This window comes from Nematolebias whitei, chromosome 22, assembly GCF_014905685.2.
Source record: "Nematolebias whitei isolate Nwh7 chromosome 22, NemWhi1, whole genome shotgun sequence".
In the NCBI taxonomy this organism is placed as follows: Eukaryota; Metazoa; Chordata; class Actinopteri; order Cyprinodontiformes; family Rivulidae; genus Nematolebias; species Nematolebias whitei.
Genome location: NC_056519.1, coordinates 1095453 through 1113822, shown reverse-complemented (window position 1 = coordinate 1113822; position 18370 = coordinate 1095453). Strand labels below are relative to the sequence as shown.

At 44.8% G+C, this 18370-nt stretch overlaps 1 protein-coding gene across 1 annotated transcript in view; it reads left to right on the top strand.

Annotated features, from left to right (window-relative positions):
* stab2 (stabilin 2) overlaps window positions 1-18370 on the top strand; it is a 57976-nt gene that overhangs the window by 28454 nt on the left and 11152 nt on the right. The window contains exons 23-56 of the mRNA XM_037696106.1: window positions 295-388; window positions 457-615; window positions 715-810; window positions 939-1031; window positions 1108-1155; window positions 1793-1926; window positions 2001-2103; window positions 2244-2321; window positions 2398-2487; window positions 2561-2668; window positions 3906-4037; window positions 4895-5023; window positions 5099-5161; window positions 5605-5703; window positions 6071-6266; window positions 6338-6433; window positions 8317-8374; window positions 8451-8524; window positions 8595-8720; window positions 11594-11667; window positions 11749-11820; window positions 13277-13396; window positions 13474-13518; window positions 13593-13679; window positions 14193-14342; window positions 14492-14614; window positions 14713-14784; window positions 15337-15513; window positions 15929-16018; window positions 16086-16232; window positions 17530-17589; window positions 17670-17793; window positions 17988-18137; window positions 18196-18300. Coding sequence (XP_037552034.1) covers window positions 295-388; window positions 457-615; window positions 715-810; window positions 939-1031; window positions 1108-1155; window positions 1793-1926; window positions 2001-2103; window positions 2244-2321; window positions 2398-2487; window positions 2561-2668; window positions 3906-4037; window positions 4895-5023; window positions 5099-5161; window positions 5605-5703; window positions 6071-6266; window positions 6338-6433; window positions 8317-8374; window positions 8451-8524; window positions 8595-8720; window positions 11594-11667; window positions 11749-11820; window positions 13277-13396; window positions 13474-13518; window positions 13593-13679; window positions 14193-14342; window positions 14492-14614; window positions 14713-14784; window positions 15337-15513; window positions 15929-16018; window positions 16086-16232; window positions 17530-17589; window positions 17670-17793; window positions 17988-18137; window positions 18196-18300 — 3572 coding nt within the window. The remainder of the gene's footprint in view (window positions 1-294; window positions 389-456; window positions 616-714; window positions 811-938; window positions 1032-1107; window positions 1156-1792; window positions 1927-2000; window positions 2104-2243; window positions 2322-2397; window positions 2488-2560; window positions 2669-3905; window positions 4038-4894; window positions 5024-5098; window positions 5162-5604; window positions 5704-6070; window positions 6267-6337; window positions 6434-8316; window positions 8375-8450; window positions 8525-8594; window positions 8721-11593; window positions 11668-11748; window positions 11821-13276; window positions 13397-13473; window positions 13519-13592; window positions 13680-14192; window positions 14343-14491; window positions 14615-14712; window positions 14785-15336; window positions 15514-15928; window positions 16019-16085; window positions 16233-17529; window positions 17590-17669; window positions 17794-17987; window positions 18138-18195; window positions 18301-18370) is intronic.

The window sequence follows — 18370 nt, the reverse complement described above, 5'->3', positions numbered from 1 at the left end:
TCCTGACTCTGGATTCTAAACTTGAATCTTGACCCTGGATCCTGACCCTAGATTCTGACCTTGGATTCTGACCTTGGTAATAGAGAGAAGAGGAACCTGACATGGAAGATGCTGTAGAAAAGAACCAGTCAGGAGCTGAAGACAGACAGAATATAATCTCGACAAGCCGTTGTTCCACTAACTGTTCCCAGGGCGATTAAATCGTCTCCGGTTTTATAAAACTCTGCTGTCAGAGTTCAGGTAGATCCACCGAATGAAACTCATTGTGTCTCTGGATGCTCTGACCTCTTACAGGTGTGTCTGTAATCCTGGATTCCAGGGTGACGGGATCACCTGCGTGGAGTCAGATCCCTGCGCTCCTCCTCTCAGAGGAGGCTGCAGTATCAACGTAAGTTAAAAACATGTTTCCTAAACCCCACTGCCGTTCAGTCTCACAGAGTTTACTGCCCCCTGCAGGCTAAATGCATAAAGACAGGTCCTGGTACACACTTCTGTCAGTGTCTGACTGGATGGACAGAGGATGGAGATGAGTGTCAACCAATCAATAACTGCCGTGGTCCTGATAGCGGAGGCTGCCATGCCAACGCCACCTGCATCTATGTCGGACCTGGACAGGTACCATCCACATAAACTGATAAACAGGGTGTGGATGGATGGAAGCGTTGGTTTAAAGCAGAAATCAAGAAATGAAAAGTTGATTTTGTTTTTGTTTAGAGTGACTGCAGCTGCAAGGCCGGATACAAAGGAACAGGGTTTTTCTGTGAGCCTGTAAACCAGTGTGTGACAGTCAATGGAGGCTGTCACTACCTGGTGAGTTCTGCTCATGTTCTAATTCAGGCAGATTAATCTGTTCTTAGATTGATAAACAGGTCACAGTTCGTTCTGAATAAGAATCTGAGGACCAGCACTGTTTTTGGTTCCTGGTGTTCTGTCTTTAGGCCAGCTGCCGACTTCTGTCCTCTGGGTGGACGTGTGTCTGTGATGATGGATATATTGGAAATGGGCACGTGTGTTTTGGTACCATTGAACAGGTGAGGCAAACACATTTTTATTCAGGTTCCTGACATCTTTATATCCAGTCTGAGTTTGTTTTCCTGATGGTTTCAGGAGCTGATGACTCTACCCAATGCCTCACACTTCTTTTCCTGGACCACGGTGAGTTTCTGGCATTTATGACTTGTTAATGACCTGTTTCCCCCAGCCTCTAAGGTAGGAACCAATGAACCCAACTTAAGGAACCACAGACAGAATGGTTCATTGTTCTTGGCTGAACGTACCATTGATAAAGACATAAAGCCTTGTTCTCATTGCTTTAAGCTGAACGTACCATTGATGAAGTTGTCCATCTTGGTTCTCTTTGTTCTTGGCTGAGTGTATCATTGATGAAAACAGATCCTGGCTGTCTTTGTACTTGACTGAAGGTACCATTGAGGAAGACATACATTCTGGTTCTCAATATAATTGGCTTTGTTAATGTACCATTAACAAAAACAGATCCGGGTTTTCTTTGTTTTTGGCTGAAGCTTCTGTTCATGAAGTCATAGCTGCTGGTTCAAAGCTCCATCCACAAGCTTCACAGACCTTCCTGCCATCTAGATCTGTCTTCTGTTGGAAATGTTCAGAGCTTCAAGAGAAGGAGTATCAGACCATCTGTGGTAGGCCCACATGGTGATGATTCCTGTAGCCATTTGGGGTTTGGTCTGATTAAATTTTAGGAGCCAAGGCTGGACCACCAGACAGCTGGGAGAACGTCCTGTCTGATTTTTACCTGTTTTACTGTGTCTTTTAACAGGAGTCCGGTTTGTCTGGCTTACTGTCAGATCATAACATCACCCTCCTGGTTCCAACATCCGCTGCTGTTACTAAAATGTCCCCAGAGGACAGAACCTTTTGGACGTTGAAGGGGAACTTACCGAGCCTTATCAGGTTGCTCGTCTGAAGTCAGATTTGAAGGTTTATTAAAATAAACTCTTACAGCAGCTTTTTACTCTGTCTCACAGAAACCACATCATCTCTGGAAGCTACCCTCTGTCCGAGCTGAGAGACATGTCCTCTGTCGTGTCCCTGCTGCCAACAACACTTCCAGTTTCCTCCAGGGACCAGGTCAGAGGTCCAGATGAAGCCATCAATAATAATATAGCCATAATAATAATAAAGCTTATTCTGATTCTGATAAATAATAAAAAACATCTGTTGTGGTTCTGTTTTGATTTGAAACTGTCCAACAACTTTTGTTCTGTCAGGTGACATTTGTTGGTGGATCAAATATCATTACCTCAGATGTAGCTGCAACCAACGGGCTGATCCACCTCATAGATCAGGTACCAGACCTGAGCAGAACTTTCTGTCTCACCCTAGATGTCCCATTTGCCCTCAGCTTTTTGTTCCTGTCTCCAGGTGCTGATACCTGACAGGAAGCAGAGTGAAGGTCTACTGGCAACGCTCACTCTCTGGCCTGAGTTCTCGCTCTTCAGATCCTACCTGATCGTACGAACACACACGCACGCACGCACGCACGCACGCACACAAACTGCTTCTGATTGATGTTTTGTTTCTTCAGGGCTACAATCTGACTGATGACATCGACCTCGTTGATGGGTTCACCGTCTTCGCTCCAACTAACGGTGCTATCAACACGTACCTTCAGGAGACGGCCTCCACCTCTTTGGTACCAAATAAAACCCAGAGAACTGAAGGGAGGGTTTCTGAAGAAGAACCAAAAACAGGAAGCTGTTTTAGTTTCCATACAACATCCTGAGCATGAGGTTCTTCTTGTGTCCATCTACAAGGTTCTGAGGTTCTTCTTGTGTCCATCTACAAGGTTCTGAGGTTCTTCTTGTGTCCATCTACAAGGTTCTGAGGTTCTTCTTGTGTCCATCTACAAGGTTCTGAGGTTCTTCTTGTGTCCATCTACAAGGTTCTAGCAGAGCAGCTCTTCTTGGTAGAACTGGTGGAGTTTGGTCAAACTGTTTGTTTTCAGGAAGTGGACCTGGTTTTTGTTGAGAGTCCACAGATTTTCAGTTGGGTTGAGGTCTGAAATTTGGAAAGACTGGTTCTGATGTGTGTTTGGGGTCACGGTCCTGTTGGATCCAACTGTCCACCTTTCAACCACCTAGCTGCTGGTTTGAGGTGAAGTTGAAGAGTTTGGAGATAGACCTGTTCATTTTGGACCACACCATGGTGCTCCCACCATCATGCTTGGCAACTGGTTCAGTTTCTCAGGTCTGATGGCCTCACCTCGACTTCTCCAAATATCTCTCTTGTCTTCATGTCCAAACAGCTCAGTTTTTGTCTCATTTGACCACCACACTGTGCTCCAAAAGACATTTGTTTTGTCCCTGTGGACAGCTGTTGGTTCCAGTCCATTCTGTAGGTTCTTGGTCCTCTTATTCTGGGATGATGATGTAGGGCTGTCTTCACTGTAGACAGGGACACTGGGGACAGGGACACGGGGGAACAGGGACACTGGGGTTCTAGTAGGTTCCAGTTCATAGCAGGCTGAAGCCTTTGTGGTTCCTGGGTTGTTCTTGAATGTTTGGACCAGTTTCCTTTCATCTTGTGGAGGACAGACAAGTTTTGGTCCAATTACAGGAAAAAAGTCCCAACTGCAGTCAATCCTGATCACTTACAGGAAGTTGACAGGCCCTGTCAAATTAAAAGATGCTTTTGAACAGATTTAGGTGGCTGCATGTATATATTTGAGCCTGTATGAGTAATGCAGAGATGAACCAGAATCATTTCATGGTTGTTTTTAAAAGTTGTACATAGTGGAACCATTCCACCCATTAGTCTGACCTTCATGTTCATGATGATGATGATGGAAACTTCCACCTGGAGCTATGAACAGAACCAGATCAAAGGTCCAAACAAGTTCTTTAAATCTGTTGTTTTGTCCCTGCTGACAGGACAGAAACTTGACTCTGTACCATGTGGTGGTCCCGGAGGTCCTGCTGAAGACCGACCTTCAGTCTGGAGGCTACAAACGGACTCTTCTGGGCTTCCCCTTTCAGCTGGGGATCTACCCTCGAGACGGGAAGGTCTGAAACACCTTTCACCTCAAACACACATTTACGCCCCGGAAACTTTTATTTGTCTAAAATTATCTAAGATCCAGAAACTTTTAACTTTTTAAAATGTATTCACAGCCTCGTTCCGTTAGTCGGACTGGGCATTCATGTTTCCACGCTTGTGTTTTTTACAATCCAACTACATCTGAAGACTTTGTCCTACTTTAGTCGTTCAGATATCAAAAGGTTCGGCTTGTTCAACAGATGGGTGCAGTGACTGTTAATGTCAGGTCTCTTGTAAATGAGTCCTCGAGGCTCAATGGGATTTATCTGTCTAAATAAAGGTTGAATGAATACTTAAACATTTAATACAAAATATTTAAGTTTATAACAAATTTTCATCAGAAATACACTCCAGTTGTTTTAAAAACTTTGTTCTGAAATCTGCTTCAGCTACTGTCTTTGACCTTTTATGCTACTGTTAGCTTTTAGCTACTGTTCTGCTACTGTTAGCCTTTGGCTATTGTTATGCTACTGTTAGCTTTTAGCTACTGTTCTGATACTGTAGCTATTGCCTATTCTTATGATACTGTTAGCTTTTAGCTAGTGTTGTCCTGTATGTAGATTTTTCTGCTTAGATTCCGAGTTTTGGGTTTTCTTGTTTGAATCCTTTTTCGATTTAAAAGTCTGAGCTTAACAAACCAAAACCTTTGAAACTGAGTTAAAAGCAGCCGAAGTTTAAAGAAAACTTTAGACCACTTCAGATTACTGAATGTCTGGATTGTTGGAGGGTCAATATATGGAGACTAGATGAAGAGTTCTGGATCAGGGCTTTGGCTCAGTTCTGTACCGGACCGTCTAACAGCTGTTTCTGTTTCGTCTGACAGCTGTTTGTGAACGAGGCTCAGGTGAACTCCTCCAACATCCTGTGTGATAAAGGAGTGATCCACGGTCTGTCGGCTGTTCTGCACATCAACAGGAACCGCTGTGACATCGTCTCGTACCAGACGGTCCCGGTAAAGCCCTGGAACCCGCAGGAGCTGGTGAACATGTTCAGAACCAAGGATTCACCTTTTCTTGTCTACTTGCAGGGTTTGTGTGGAAGCTGTTTGTTCCGTCAAACTAAAGTCTGTCCCAACAACAGCGTCCCCGTGGTGAGACACAGAAACTAACACTTTACCTTTTTGTTCTAACAATAAGGTGGAACCGGTCTTTGAACGCAGTAAGGACTGAAGTAGGTTTGTGACTTCCTGAAGGAGGGTGGTCTTTGTATTCATGGGAAGGAGAGGATCTCCTCTGAGGGGAAGAACAGTGATTTAAAGAAACCCTAAAAATAAAGAACCTTTGTAGGAACTAAACCTACAGGTGGAACCCAAAAGTCCAGCTTTCCAGTCCCGATCCAGTCCTGAGGATGACAGGCACAACATTGCATGGGCAACTCAAGCGGTCCCCGTGGATGAGGATTTGATGATTGATTGACAGATAAATAAAACAATAAATAATGCAGAGGCTCTAACGAACACATCTGGTTTCCAGAGGTTCACAACAAATTTCAATAAGACGAAATAAGTGATGGTTCCCATTCCCATCTGTGCAGAAATCGGCGCGGCTGAAGAAGTGCATCTTTCGGCAGAACATGGACGGAGAACTTTTGCTGACAATCGGCTGCATAGCTACCTGCACCCAGAAGAACATGGTAGGTTCCTGCAGCTTCAGAGTGGAACTTCCTGTTGGTCTGAGGAAACTGGTTTCAGCAATGGCGGGTGGCTGAGTGGTTAGAGTAGTTGTCTTCCAATGCATGAGTTGGGGGTTCAATTCCAACAGCAGTCACATGCCTAAGTGTCTGTGGGCAAGACACTGAACCCCTCATTGCTTCTGTTGTGTGTACCATCGGTGTATGAAGGTGAAAGCACTGATTATTCTTTGTATAGATCTAGTATAGAGCTGTATGAATGGGTAAATGAGGCACAGATTGTTGTAAAGAGTTTTGAGTGTCTTGATCAGATAGAAAGGAGCTGTATAAGTACAGTCCATTTACCTACAGGGTTCCTTTATGTTTGCAGGAACTCCGGTGCTGCGAGGGCTTTTTCGGGGAGCACTGTGAGCCTTGTCCCGGTCCAAAGGGACAGCCCTGTTTTGGTAATGGGTTGTGTTTTGATGGGACCAATGGTTCTGGACTCTGCCGCTGTGATAAAGGTTTCAATGGGACAGCTTGTGAAACCTGCCAGAAAGGAAACTACGGCGTTCATTGTGATCAAGGTGGAAGAGGCACCATCAGTTGAAACACTGCCCACTTCCTGCTGTTGTCTCAACGTTTGTCTCGTTTGCAGAGTGTCGCTGTAAAAACGGACGATGCAGCGAAGGACAGGGTGGAGACGGGACCTGCGAGTGTGACGTCGGCTGGAGAGGCGTCCACTGTGATGAAAGTATGAACACAACCGGGTTCTATAAAGACAAGACTTCAAAGCTTTGGACAAACCCACTCAGGATCAGTGGGGGTTACTGGTAGCAGAACATCAAAATCTAAATCCCCCATAGATGTCAGTGCTGTTAAGTAGACTTCTACTGAACAGACCGATGGCAGTTAGTCTCCCTTCTTTAACGAGGGTCATTATTCTCTTTGTCTGTCTGGCTCACAGCGAGATGTTTGGATCATCTGCATAAAGGTACGAATGAGACTGGAACTGACTGGAATCAGGGACTTCCTCCTCTATTTAAACTAGTTTTTTTCTTTCTTCACCTCCTCTCAGACTATCTGTCCTCTCTGTCCAACAGCTGGACCTGTTGGTGGACCTCTGAGTTTCTCTGGAGTTGAACCATTTGTCTGTGGAGAGGTTCTTTAGTTTCTCCAACATGAAGGTCTGAACATTCATTCAACCTTTATTTAGACAGGTAAATCCCATTGAGCCTCGAGGACTCATTTACAAGAGAGACCTGATTCATTCCTGCAGACTTCACACCGCTCAGTCTGGGTTTGGAGGTTCTGTCCTCAGGATGGACCAGCCTCTGTCCGAGGGTCCTGTTGGGTTTGAAATGGACTAGATGTTGTGTTTGGAGTTTCTCAGATCCTCCAGCAACATCTGGGATGGTGTTTAGTCTTCTCTCTGTTCTGCAGCATGTTTGTTGGTTGATTTATTGATTGAAGGTCCAGTTAGGACATCCACAGGTTTGGACAGCTTCTTTAATGTGGTTCTGTTCCTTCTGTCTTTGTGGGGACATGTTCAGCCCGGTTGTGTAAAGTTCTGATGACTGAAATTTTGTGTTCCAGTAGGTGGTGAGAGTCCAACAGAAGGTTCTGACCCATGTGAACAGGTTTCCTGGAAACTTCAGTGTTGAGGCTTCATCTCTGTCCACCAGTCCACGAAGGCAGCTTGGTGTCTCTGGCGTCCTCTCTGGTGAACTTGATGTTGTCCACGGAGTTGATGTATCTGCTGAACCTTCTACTTCTTTAGCTTGGATTTTGACCCAAGTGTCGTTCAGAACCAGTGGCTCGGTGTTGTTTCCTTGAAGTAGTCCAGGGCTCTCTGTTCCTCCATGTAGAGATTGGACTCAATCAATGATCCTGGAGATCCCACGGTACAACCAGACTTCTGTCTATAGAAGCTGTCACTGAACTTGAAATAAGTTGTGGAAAGACAAAGGTCCATCAGATACAGGTCTGGTCCAGGGTGAACTTAGTCCTCTTGTTTGGAGGACTGAGAATCTCCACTAGCACTCTTACATGGTTGTACTGTCCATTGTCCATAGGAGATGGCAGGGTGTCCAGTTTTGTCCTCGTTGGTCTTCCTCTGAGATGACTTATATGTTGATGGATGAATCCTGGGAGTTAAAACATCTAAAATCTACAAAATGGCTAACCCATGACACAAGTCACAACTGAGTGGACAGTTGTCTAAAGTGCTGCTGTGTGCTGTCCCACTCTCTCTGCTTCAACAAGAAAAGGTGGGAGTCACCAAGACAAAGTGACTCAGCAGGTTCTGGGTCTTCTATAATACCCAGCATTATCTGTTTCCAACATGGCCACCCCCACAGATCCTTCATGTCATCTCTGATTGGACCTCTGATGTTCAGGAGGACTCAGTCAGTGGGTCGCAGGAAACAGGAAGAGGACTGAACTTGGACTTTCAAAGTAAATGTCACAGATCTTGTTGGTCTGTTGAGAAGAATGTGGATGAACATTGGAGTTTTGGAAGCCTTCAGTGATTCTGCAGAAGCATTTCATTTTTTTTTAATTGTGGTTAATGTGAGTAATGTGCGTGGTTGTGAGTCGTCGTGGTCTTCTGACACTCAGGTGTGTGTGTCGTTGCAGAGATTGAATCCAAACTTGATGAACTGTGTGGCTCCATCAAATGTCACAGCAGCGCAAAGTAAGTCATCAACACTCAGTCGTGGCAGCGTTGGCATCAATGTTTCTTTTAACTCTCTCCTCGACCCAACTCTTAGCTGTGTGCTTCAACCTTCTGGCCCTTGGTGTCTCTGTGCTGCTGGATTTGAAGGAAATGGGACCTTCTGCAAAGGTAAACACCGCTTCAAGTGAATCACCTGGATTCATTGGTCTGATGATGGTGATAATGGTGATGTTTGCAGCTGTAGACCCGTGTCTGGTGAATAACGGTGGCTGCAGTTTGGACGCGGTTTGTAAGCGGACTCGACCCGGTCTTAGAGACTGTGTCTGTAACAACGGCTTCACTGGAGATGGACTCGTTTGCATTGGTATGTTCTGATTTAACCAAACGAACACTGAGACACCCAGAGAACATATTTTTCTTTGTGCAACCTTTGAACAAATGCTGCACAACCCATTACAGTTTAGGTCAATTTGATTTATCCAGTGATTCTTAAGGAGATGTTTTTTTTAACAAAGTATTTTTATTGATTTTTTTGGTTTTTGAACAAACAACAAAAGAAAAACAAAACAGAACAAAGAACAGACTCCCCACCTCCCACCCCTTCCCTCCTACGCCGGATCAGTCAAATATACATAAACAAATTAAACAGGTATTGACATGTTTTCCACATACAACATAAAAGGCTGCCAAGTGTCCCAGAATCTTTTAACAGACCCCTTCAGGGTGTATCTTATTTTTTACAAATGAATGTGATGCATCACCTCCCTTACTCAATGTACATATGCCGGAGAGTGTGGTTCCTTCCAGTTGCACAGAGTTAGCCTCCTGGCCAGAAGAGAGCCAAATGTAAATCACATCCCCCTCGCATTTGCTGAAAGACATGTCACAGGGACCACCATGAACTGCGAGATGAATGGTGATGGGTGAACAGTTTTTCCACATATTCCAGAGAAGGTGTCAAAAATAGATTGCCAAAAAGTTCTTTAGTTTGGGACAGGTCCAGAATGTGTGCAGGAGTGTAGCTGGAGTTTGTTTGCAACGATTGAATGCAGAGTCCAGGTCTGCTTTGATCTTGGACAGCTTGTCTTTGGACCAGTACAGCCTATGCAGTACCTTGAATTGAATTGCAGCATGTCTCAGGCAAATTGAAGATGAGTAAATGTTCTTGATGATCTTTCTCCAGATTGAGTCTGACATGGGTTCCTCCAAGTCCGCTTCCCATTTCTGTTAAAAGGAAGTCCAAACTGGTCTCCTGGTATGAACTGAGCAGTGTATAGATCTTGCTGAGGGTCTCCTTGGTATCAGACCTGAATTCCAAAATCTTAACCACAAAATGTTTAGAGGGGAACAAAGGAAAACAGTCACAAAATGTCTCAGCTGTAAATATCTAAAAAACTGTGACTTGTGAACATTAAACTTCTGTACGAGCTGCTCAAAAGAAGCAAATCTACCATCCACACAGAGATCACACAGTGAATGCACTCCCCTCAAGATCCAGCTGTCAACAGCTGGATCAGCTGCTCAGGGAGTGAACATGTGATTATTTGACACGTGTTAAAAACAGAAACTGTAGAGTTAGATGCCCTCACGCCCAGATCACAATTGAGTTAGAAGTGTAGGTTGATATTTCTTGTTTAAAGGCAGCAGAGTCCTGCAGAAGGAGAGCTGGGTCTGATCGAAGCCTTTTCCAGAACCACCCAACTAGGACAAGGGGTGTCCTTCTCTAATCAGAACAGAAGAGATTAGATATTAGTTGCCCAGTAACGGTGCATGAAGTTAGGAAGCGACATGCCTCCAAGTCTGTGGGGCAGATGCAAGACCCTCTTGGCAATCCGTGGACGCCTTTTATTCCAAATAAACGCTGATATCTGTCTGTTCAGATTGGTGAAGAAGGATTTAGTGAGAAAGATTGGCAGATTCTGAAACAGGTGTAAGAATTTAGGTAGAATATTCATTTTTACAGAGTTTATTCTGCCCCAGAGTGTGAGGTGGGGATTAACATCTAACAATGTCCTGTTTAAGGTTCACCATGACAGGTGGATAATTAGTTTTATAGCTGTTCTTATGATCTTCACTTACTCAGATCCCAAGGTATTTACATTTTTTAAACTAATTTTAAATGGTACAGTGTCCAAAATTATTTTTTCTATAGAGGTTACAGGCATCAGTTCACTCTTTTGAAGGTTAGCCTTATAACCAGATAATGTCCCACATTTTTTAAGCAAAGAAAGTAATTCAGGGATGCTAGTAAGAGGGTCATGTTGTCCACATATAAAGAGACTTTGTGCTCTGTACCTAGTCAACTTATCCCCTTAATGGTGGGGTTCTGCCGCAAAGTTACCACCAGTGGTTCTATCACCAACACAAATAGAAGTGGTGAAAGCAGACACCCTGTCTCGTACCTCGCTGCAGTTCAGACCAGTCACTGTAGAGCTCTTTGGGACTGGGATGATGGTAGCGGTCTTCAGGCAGGTGGGAACTGTTGCCAGGGTAAGTGAGGAGTTAAAGATGTCGGACAGCACCTCACAGAGCTGATCGGCACAGTCCTTCAGCACCTTCCCGGGGATGTTGTCTGGGCCAGTTGCTTTGTGAGGATTAATCCTCTTGAAAGTACCCTTCACTTTGGCTGAGGTCACACTGAGAAGCTCTTCTTCTGGTGGTGAGGTGAGTCTGGTGCTGGGTGGTCTGTTTGGGTCTTCAAAGCATGCGTAGAACCTTTTGGACCATCTTGTTCTCCTTAAGGAGTTTAAGGAATCTGTAGAAAGTCCTGTAGAAGGTTGAGAACAGAAACCCCTGACTGTGAGCTGTTTGTGACTGTTCTGCTTGAACACACCTGAGCAGCTTCTGCAGACAACTGGCACATGCACGAGGACCAGTATTCTACAGGTTTTAAATACATTAAAGATCTTCAAATTGTAGAGGTCTTGGGAAAGTGCCAGGAGTTCTTTGGTAGATCTTTAAAAGGCCTCAGTAGATTGTTTAGAGCAGATTCACGATCATCTAGAAAAAAACAACCAGAACTAGAAGAATTGTGGTCCATTGATCCAAAATCAACAACAAAAACAAGAAATGTTTGTGTTGAACAGGGATGTGTGTGCAGATAGTTGACATTTAGATGGAAGTCAATGTTTAACAGTAGCTTTAAATCAAGAAAACACTCCAGAGCTTCTTTTCTGATAACATACCTGAACCCGAATGTTCCTGGATGAACAATGACAGATGATTTGATTTTTACAGAGATAAATCCCTGTCTGGAGGGAAATAGACGTTGCCATGCCAACGCAGATTGTTTTCATGTTGGACCGAACAAAGTAAGGCGTGCCTCAGTGTAGCTGTTTGCTGATGATGGCAGAGTGTGCCTTGGTTTAATTCAGACGTCTTTACCTTTACAGAGCTCCTGTGTCTGCAGTGAAGGTTTCTCTGGAGATGGACAGAACTGCACCATGATCAACTTGTGCAAAACGGTGAGATCCTGCAGAACCTAAAGGACACTCTCTGGGGCCACTTCCTCTGTTCAGTTGAGAATCAGCATCAAACTAAACAGACACTGTCATGCTGAAGTAGAGGGCTAATATTAGCTAATGTAGCATTCTCTCACCAATATGTTGTTTTTGAGAAGGAGTTGTATAAACCTGATAAACATTTGAAAGAACTGACCCATGTTTGGCTAGCCCAAGGGTCCCCAACCATTTTGAGACTGAGCTACTCCAGTGGGACCGAGTGACACGAAGGTTTGATACCAACATCAGTTCACACAGCTCACTTTTAATTATAGTCTTAATTATAATAAATGTATATTATGTGAGTATATAGTATGACTGATAACATTTTAATGTTCAGGACTCCTCACAATAATAGTCAATATTGATTGACCATGGCAGATATGATCAATAATTATTAATTATTAGTGATTAGAACTTGTGGGTGACTTAAGTGATGCCCGTGGGCGACTCAAGCGGTCCCTGTGGGCGACTCAAGTGGTCCCCATGGGCACCATGTTGGTGACCCCTAAGCTAGCCACTAGCCCAGACTGGCCAAAGACTCTAGTCTGATTCTCCACTTGTCATGCTGTAAGTGATGTCATGACTGATGAGTCCCTAACTGCTGATAAGTGTTAGACACATATCCTGTCAACGTTGACTGGACTATCTCTAGAAGACTGGTTGGGTAAACTCAATTCAACCTCAAATATGCTTCCAAGACCTGGTCACGTCTTCTACAACCAGTTATATTTTACTGTATTTTATCCTCCCGACTTAACCATCCTTCGAAATCCCTTTGTTATTGGCCATCTAAGACTTGTCACCTGAGTCCTAAGGACCCTAAAAGATATAGTGTCAGGGGCTGGTAGTGTCTTCCATGGTACATTGATTCTAGGTGATGGAACAGGCAAAGCATGATTCTATGACCCCCACCCCACCCACAGTGACTAAAAGGTATATTTTCTGGACTAAGTCTACTGAAACTCTAGAACTACACCAGTGGGACAGGCTGTACCCGTGGGTCTGGCCAGGCACAGCCTGAAAAAGGGACTACCCTGCTGTGGATCCCTGTCCATAAGACAGGGTGGTTCTGCCTCCAGATGTTGCCACAGCAGGAGGCAACAACTAGCGGCAGAGGCCTCGACCGTCCTATTTCTGGTTGTGCTAACTGAGTTTCGGGATAAGAAACAGAATTGTTCTTATTTGTCAGTAAACCATAATAAAAGTATGCTTTGATAGCTGTGGACGCATGTGGTTTACAGAACAGTCCAATAGTTTCCCATGTAGAAAACGTGTCCAAATTATTTTGACACGTTTTTATATTTTCTTCTTTTCAACAGACGAGTTCAGACGTCTGTCGAGCTCTGTTTGAAATGTTTTCAGTTCAGTTTGACCTGGAGGCTCACTCACATGGCTAACCTGCTGCTGTTGTTTCCAGAAAAATGGCGGCTGCGACAAATTTGCTGTATGCAACATGACGGGTCCGGGCATTCGATCCTGCGCATGTGCTGAAAATTACATCGGCGATGGTCTTAAGTGCAAAGGCACAGTGGATAAGGTAATGAGCTGCACGGTGAGCACGCAGAGCTTGGTTTCTGTAAGTTTTGAACTGAACTAGCTGCTAACTTTTGGCAGGAGATGAGGATGAAGGGGAAGAGCAGCTTTTACCTCAGTCTCATGGTAAGTGTTCACTTGTCTCCCTCTGTGGCACCTGAAGGCACAATCACATCACTTAAAGTAAACTCTCATTTCAGATAATGGACATTTCTCTGCAAGGCCGTGGTCCGTTCACCGTCTTTGCTCCGACTGCCCAGGCCCTTAAATCTGTCTATTCATCCATGGTCAGTGGCTCAGTGGATCGGTGACAGCACCACATTATTTCTAACTCTGTTTATTCTCATTCTGGCCAAGATGTTCCCCCTTTGCTTCTTTTTTTTTGGTTCTGGTCGTTTTCTTTGTTTGTGTTGTTCTAACTGTTCAAATGTCAAAATGTTCAGCTCATTCAGAAGATGGCTGCTGTCACTCAAAATATTGAACTTTATTTTAAAAAGTTTCCTCTTAGAATCCCTCACAAAAAACAACAACAACTGGACACCTGTTCTGTAGCTGAAGAAGTTTGTTTTCCCCATCTCAGCTCAAAACTGAAGAATGTTAAGTTTGCTACTTTTAGCTTTTAGCTGCTATTTTGTTAGTTTTAGCATTTAGCTCACCTTTAGCTGAGCAACGACACTGTGTGTTTTCTAGTTTGGTTGATTTTCTTCTTTAACAGCTAATCGACGTTAGCCGAGCGGTTCTTTCTGATGAACGACAAACATTCAGCCACACTGTTCATTTTCATTTTGCTTTCTCTTCAGATGATATCGTTAGCCAAACGTAGCGAAATTTATGCTAATTTCCTGCGTGGTTACATTGTCATGTGCCACACGCTGCTGCCTGCCGACCTGAGCCGACCTCGAAACCTGACGTCGTTGTCCGGAGTCGTCCTGACGACCAGCTCCACCCAGGTGACGCACACCTGTCTGGTGCCATCACAGTTAGCATGCTAAGCTAATCTCTCATGAGGTTTTCCACTGTTTCTGTTAAAGCGTTCCTGTGACAGACGCAAGGCTGAAGCTCGTTTCTGTTCAGCTCTGACGTCGTGTGTCTGTTTCAGGGAACGATCAGCGTCAATGGGGTGAACGTGGTAAACAGTGACGACGTCAGCGTTAATGGCATCATCCATGAAATCGGCGCCATTTTGTTTCCGCCCAACTTTGACAAGCTTCTGCTCGTCCCCGTCAGTCCAGTCTTTTCTGTTGAAATAATCATCGGTTTTATGTCCCGAGGATTTCATTAGCTGTTCTATGAACTCCTGGTGTTGGTGTTTGTCTGCAGGACCCAACAGAACTGAACCTGACAGACGTGGCTCAGCTTCACGGATATAAAACCTTCTACAAGCTTCTGCAGGTAAACCTGGCACCTACAGTTATCAGTCATGCCTTTGCACTAAAACTCTGCTTTTTTAACAGAGCAGAGAAACACATGACTTTATGTTGGATAAAATCAATATCCTTTCATCATCTACTTACTGAAAATAAGCCACACTGAGGACACGAGAAGATTTGATCCAGTTTACTTGCAAGGGTCAGAGTTCACACACAGGTGTTACACTGAAGCTCCGGTCTCGAGGTCTGCCACGGACAGTATGAAGAAGTGATTTTATAATGTTTATCAGACAGACATTGATGACCTCGGTCTGCAGCCTCAGAGAGGGCCTTGGAGTTATCAGGTGAGCAGGCTCCGTGCACCTGCAGGCTCCTCTCTGACCGGACCTCTGAGCAGTCTAAACAACTCTCTAACACACACATTGATTTAACATTAGTTGGTGATAAACATCCATAACCTTTGACAGTTCAATCTAACGAAGGACCATTACTGTGATTAATCTTGAGCTTCACCTGTAGGATGTAGAACCTCAGGAACTCTGTCAGTACTTCCTGCGGTTCTGCCATGTTCCAGGACACAGGCGTGATGGACCTGATGAATGAGACGGTTTATAAACCCTTCACCATCTTCCTGCCTTCTGATGTCATCATGGCGTCTCTGCCACAAGAACAGAAGGACTTCCTGTTCCACCAAGACAACAAACGGCAGCTGCTGGAGTACCTGAAGTACCACATACTGATCAGCCAAAAGGTGAGGGTGGTACCAGGTGCAGCAGAAACTTCTGAAACATGGTCCTGAGAACATTAGACAAAACACAGAGAAAAGAATGATCAGAATTAAAGAAAATAAGAATTCTATTAAAAATATGAAGTATATAAAGAGTAAGCATGGATCTACCAGAACAATATCAACCCGTCCATATGAAGTGTCAGACTGTAAAACAAGACAGAAGCAGGTTTATTTTAACTGGATAAAGAGTGAGATGATCTTCCACTAAGCAGGATTTGGATCTAAACTGGTACTTCAGGAAACTAGACAGGAACTGTGTGGGATTAAAGAGGTGTGGGTCGGCCACCAGGGGGCAGTCTTTATGGAAACTACATTTTTTAGCTACAGTTTTATAGAAGTTAGTTTTGTTTAAATATTGAGATATTTCTCCTCTCAGGTTTACGCTGAAAGACTGATCTACCTGGAATCAGGTCAGACTCTGCAGGGTTCATCGCTCTCCTTCTCCTGTGGCGGGTTGGATAACATCGTAAGTCCAGCAAGAACAAAGGGAGCAGAGATGAGAGCCTCCTCTGAGTGTGTGCTTCTTCCTTCAGGGAGAAATCTTCATCAACGATGGATCATGTCGGATCACTCAGAGACATATGGTCTTTGAAGCAGGGATCGCGTATGGGATCGACTGCCTGTTGACTCCGCCCAGCCTTGGAGGTCGCTGTGATGAAAACACCATCCTGGATCTTCAAGTAGGTCTTGAGTTTGTTTCCATTATCTCCTCCTGAAACACCTGATGGTGAAGGACAAAGAGACAGTAGGCGATACGGATACTGACACTGCCATTCAGACCTGATCCAGAACTCTTGATGACGTAAAGTTCAAAACTGATGATCATAATAATAATAATAATACTTTATTTATAAAGCCTGATCCTAGGAGCTACTGTATGTTGTCTGGGACAATTTTAATTGCCCCATGTAGGGTCTCCCAAGGCAGACTGGTTCTGGGTGGCAGGCCAGACAAAGAGCAATTCCAAAGACTCTTATGGACATGAAACAGCAAGGAACTCCATGTCTCTTGTCTGGACTTGGGTTACCGGGGCCCCACCCTTGAGCCAGGCCTGTGGAGGGGCTCGTCGGCGAGTGCCTTATTATATTCATCCAATAGGATGAAAGTTTTGTTTGTTAAAGATCTGGCGTTCACCAGGCCAATCCTGGCAGAAACCACGGGCTGCTGTCTGACGGGGGGGCAGCATCTTCAGCTTCTGTAGGTTCACTCGGCGCTGGTGGAGCCGAGAGAAGCAGGAGGGGTGGAGGTGGATGCCCACAGCCAGGACGGTGCCAGGTACCAGACAGCTGTCAATAGGATCCAGGAAACGGCAAGGCACAGCAAAAGAAGGAAGTAATTCATTTCTTGTCTGAGACATGGAAGTAGAACCGGCCAATAAGATCTTTAGTTTCACCAGCCGTCCTCCACGTTAACCGTGGTAACGACAACGCTTCTGCCGGGGGCGGCAACGCAGGTGCCAGAAGACATGAGCAGGAACTTCTGACAGGAGCAGGGGTAAAGTTTTCTGTCCACCATACTCAGAGGCACTGAGATTACCAACGCAGGTCAAATATCCAGGAGAGATCGGTGACTGTACACAAGCACAGACTTGGTGCTGAGCACAAAACATAAAAACCAAACCAAGAAGGACGGCCACACACTCTGGTGCCATATTGCCATGTGGTGATGATGACACAGAGTCCAAAAGTCTTGATGACACTGGATCATGAGCTCCAGTGCAGCTGTAGATGTGTGGACATTAGAGTTTTTTTAGTTTTAAAGTCACATTTCTGATATTTTCAGTGATACTTTCAGTGTTTAGGTGAAACAAACACATCAGCCCTTCATGGTATTTCAGAAAAATGTCTCATGGAACTGCTAAGATGATCAGAAATGTGTAATTAGTGGGTTTCATTAAGTTCTCCTTCAGTTCAGAGTCTGTGATGAGCTCTGAATGGTCTGTTTTAACGTTTCTTCTCTCTCCTTCTTCTGCGTTAGATGGGCTGTGCCCCCTGTAGGTCATCTCTCACTCGCTGTCCCAGTGGAACCATCCAGAAGGTCCATTTCCCTGACCGTGAACATGTTGGGCTGAGAGCTGCAGGTGGCGCTGCTCTCACCCTTTGTTGTTTTGTGTTCAGGAAATTCAAAAGTGTGATCTTCCCACCATGTTCATCAATAAAAACTCTGGCTGTCGACCCGTCTGCACCATCAAAATCTGGAAATCAAAGTGTTGCCATGGTTACTACGGACGGGACTGCCTGGGTGAGCGGTCCACCTTTCACTTTTAGTAACTGTTGTAAAAGAAAGTTGAGTGTCGTTTAACAAAGCTGGTAACAGAGAACACACCAGAAATGGATGAAATGAAGTCTGGAGTTCTGCTTCCATCACTAATCCTAATAAAGCTTCACAGTGATGTCATCAGTGATGTCATCAGTGATGTCATCACCTCTGTGCAGTCTGCCCAGGAGGAGTTCACTCTGTCTGCAGTAACAGAGGTAAATGTGACGAAGGTCACCTGGGGAATGGTACCTGCACATGCGAGGCCGGGTTTCAGGGGACAGCCTGCGAGCTCTGCAGTGACGGCTTCTATGGACCCACCTGTAAAGGTAAGGACTTCCTGTGAGACATCTGAATCTGCAGGTGTCACAGTTCTTGGTCTTTCAGCCTGCAGCTGTTCGGAGCATGGGTCCTGTGATGACGGACGAAGAGGAACCGGACTGTGTTTCTGTGAGGAAGGATGGACCGGAGAGCGATGTGACGTTCAGCAAAGTGAGTTCAGTCGTCTGGGGTCACCTTTAACAAGGTTTTTCAAAATAAGAAACTCGTCTGGGGTCGCCTT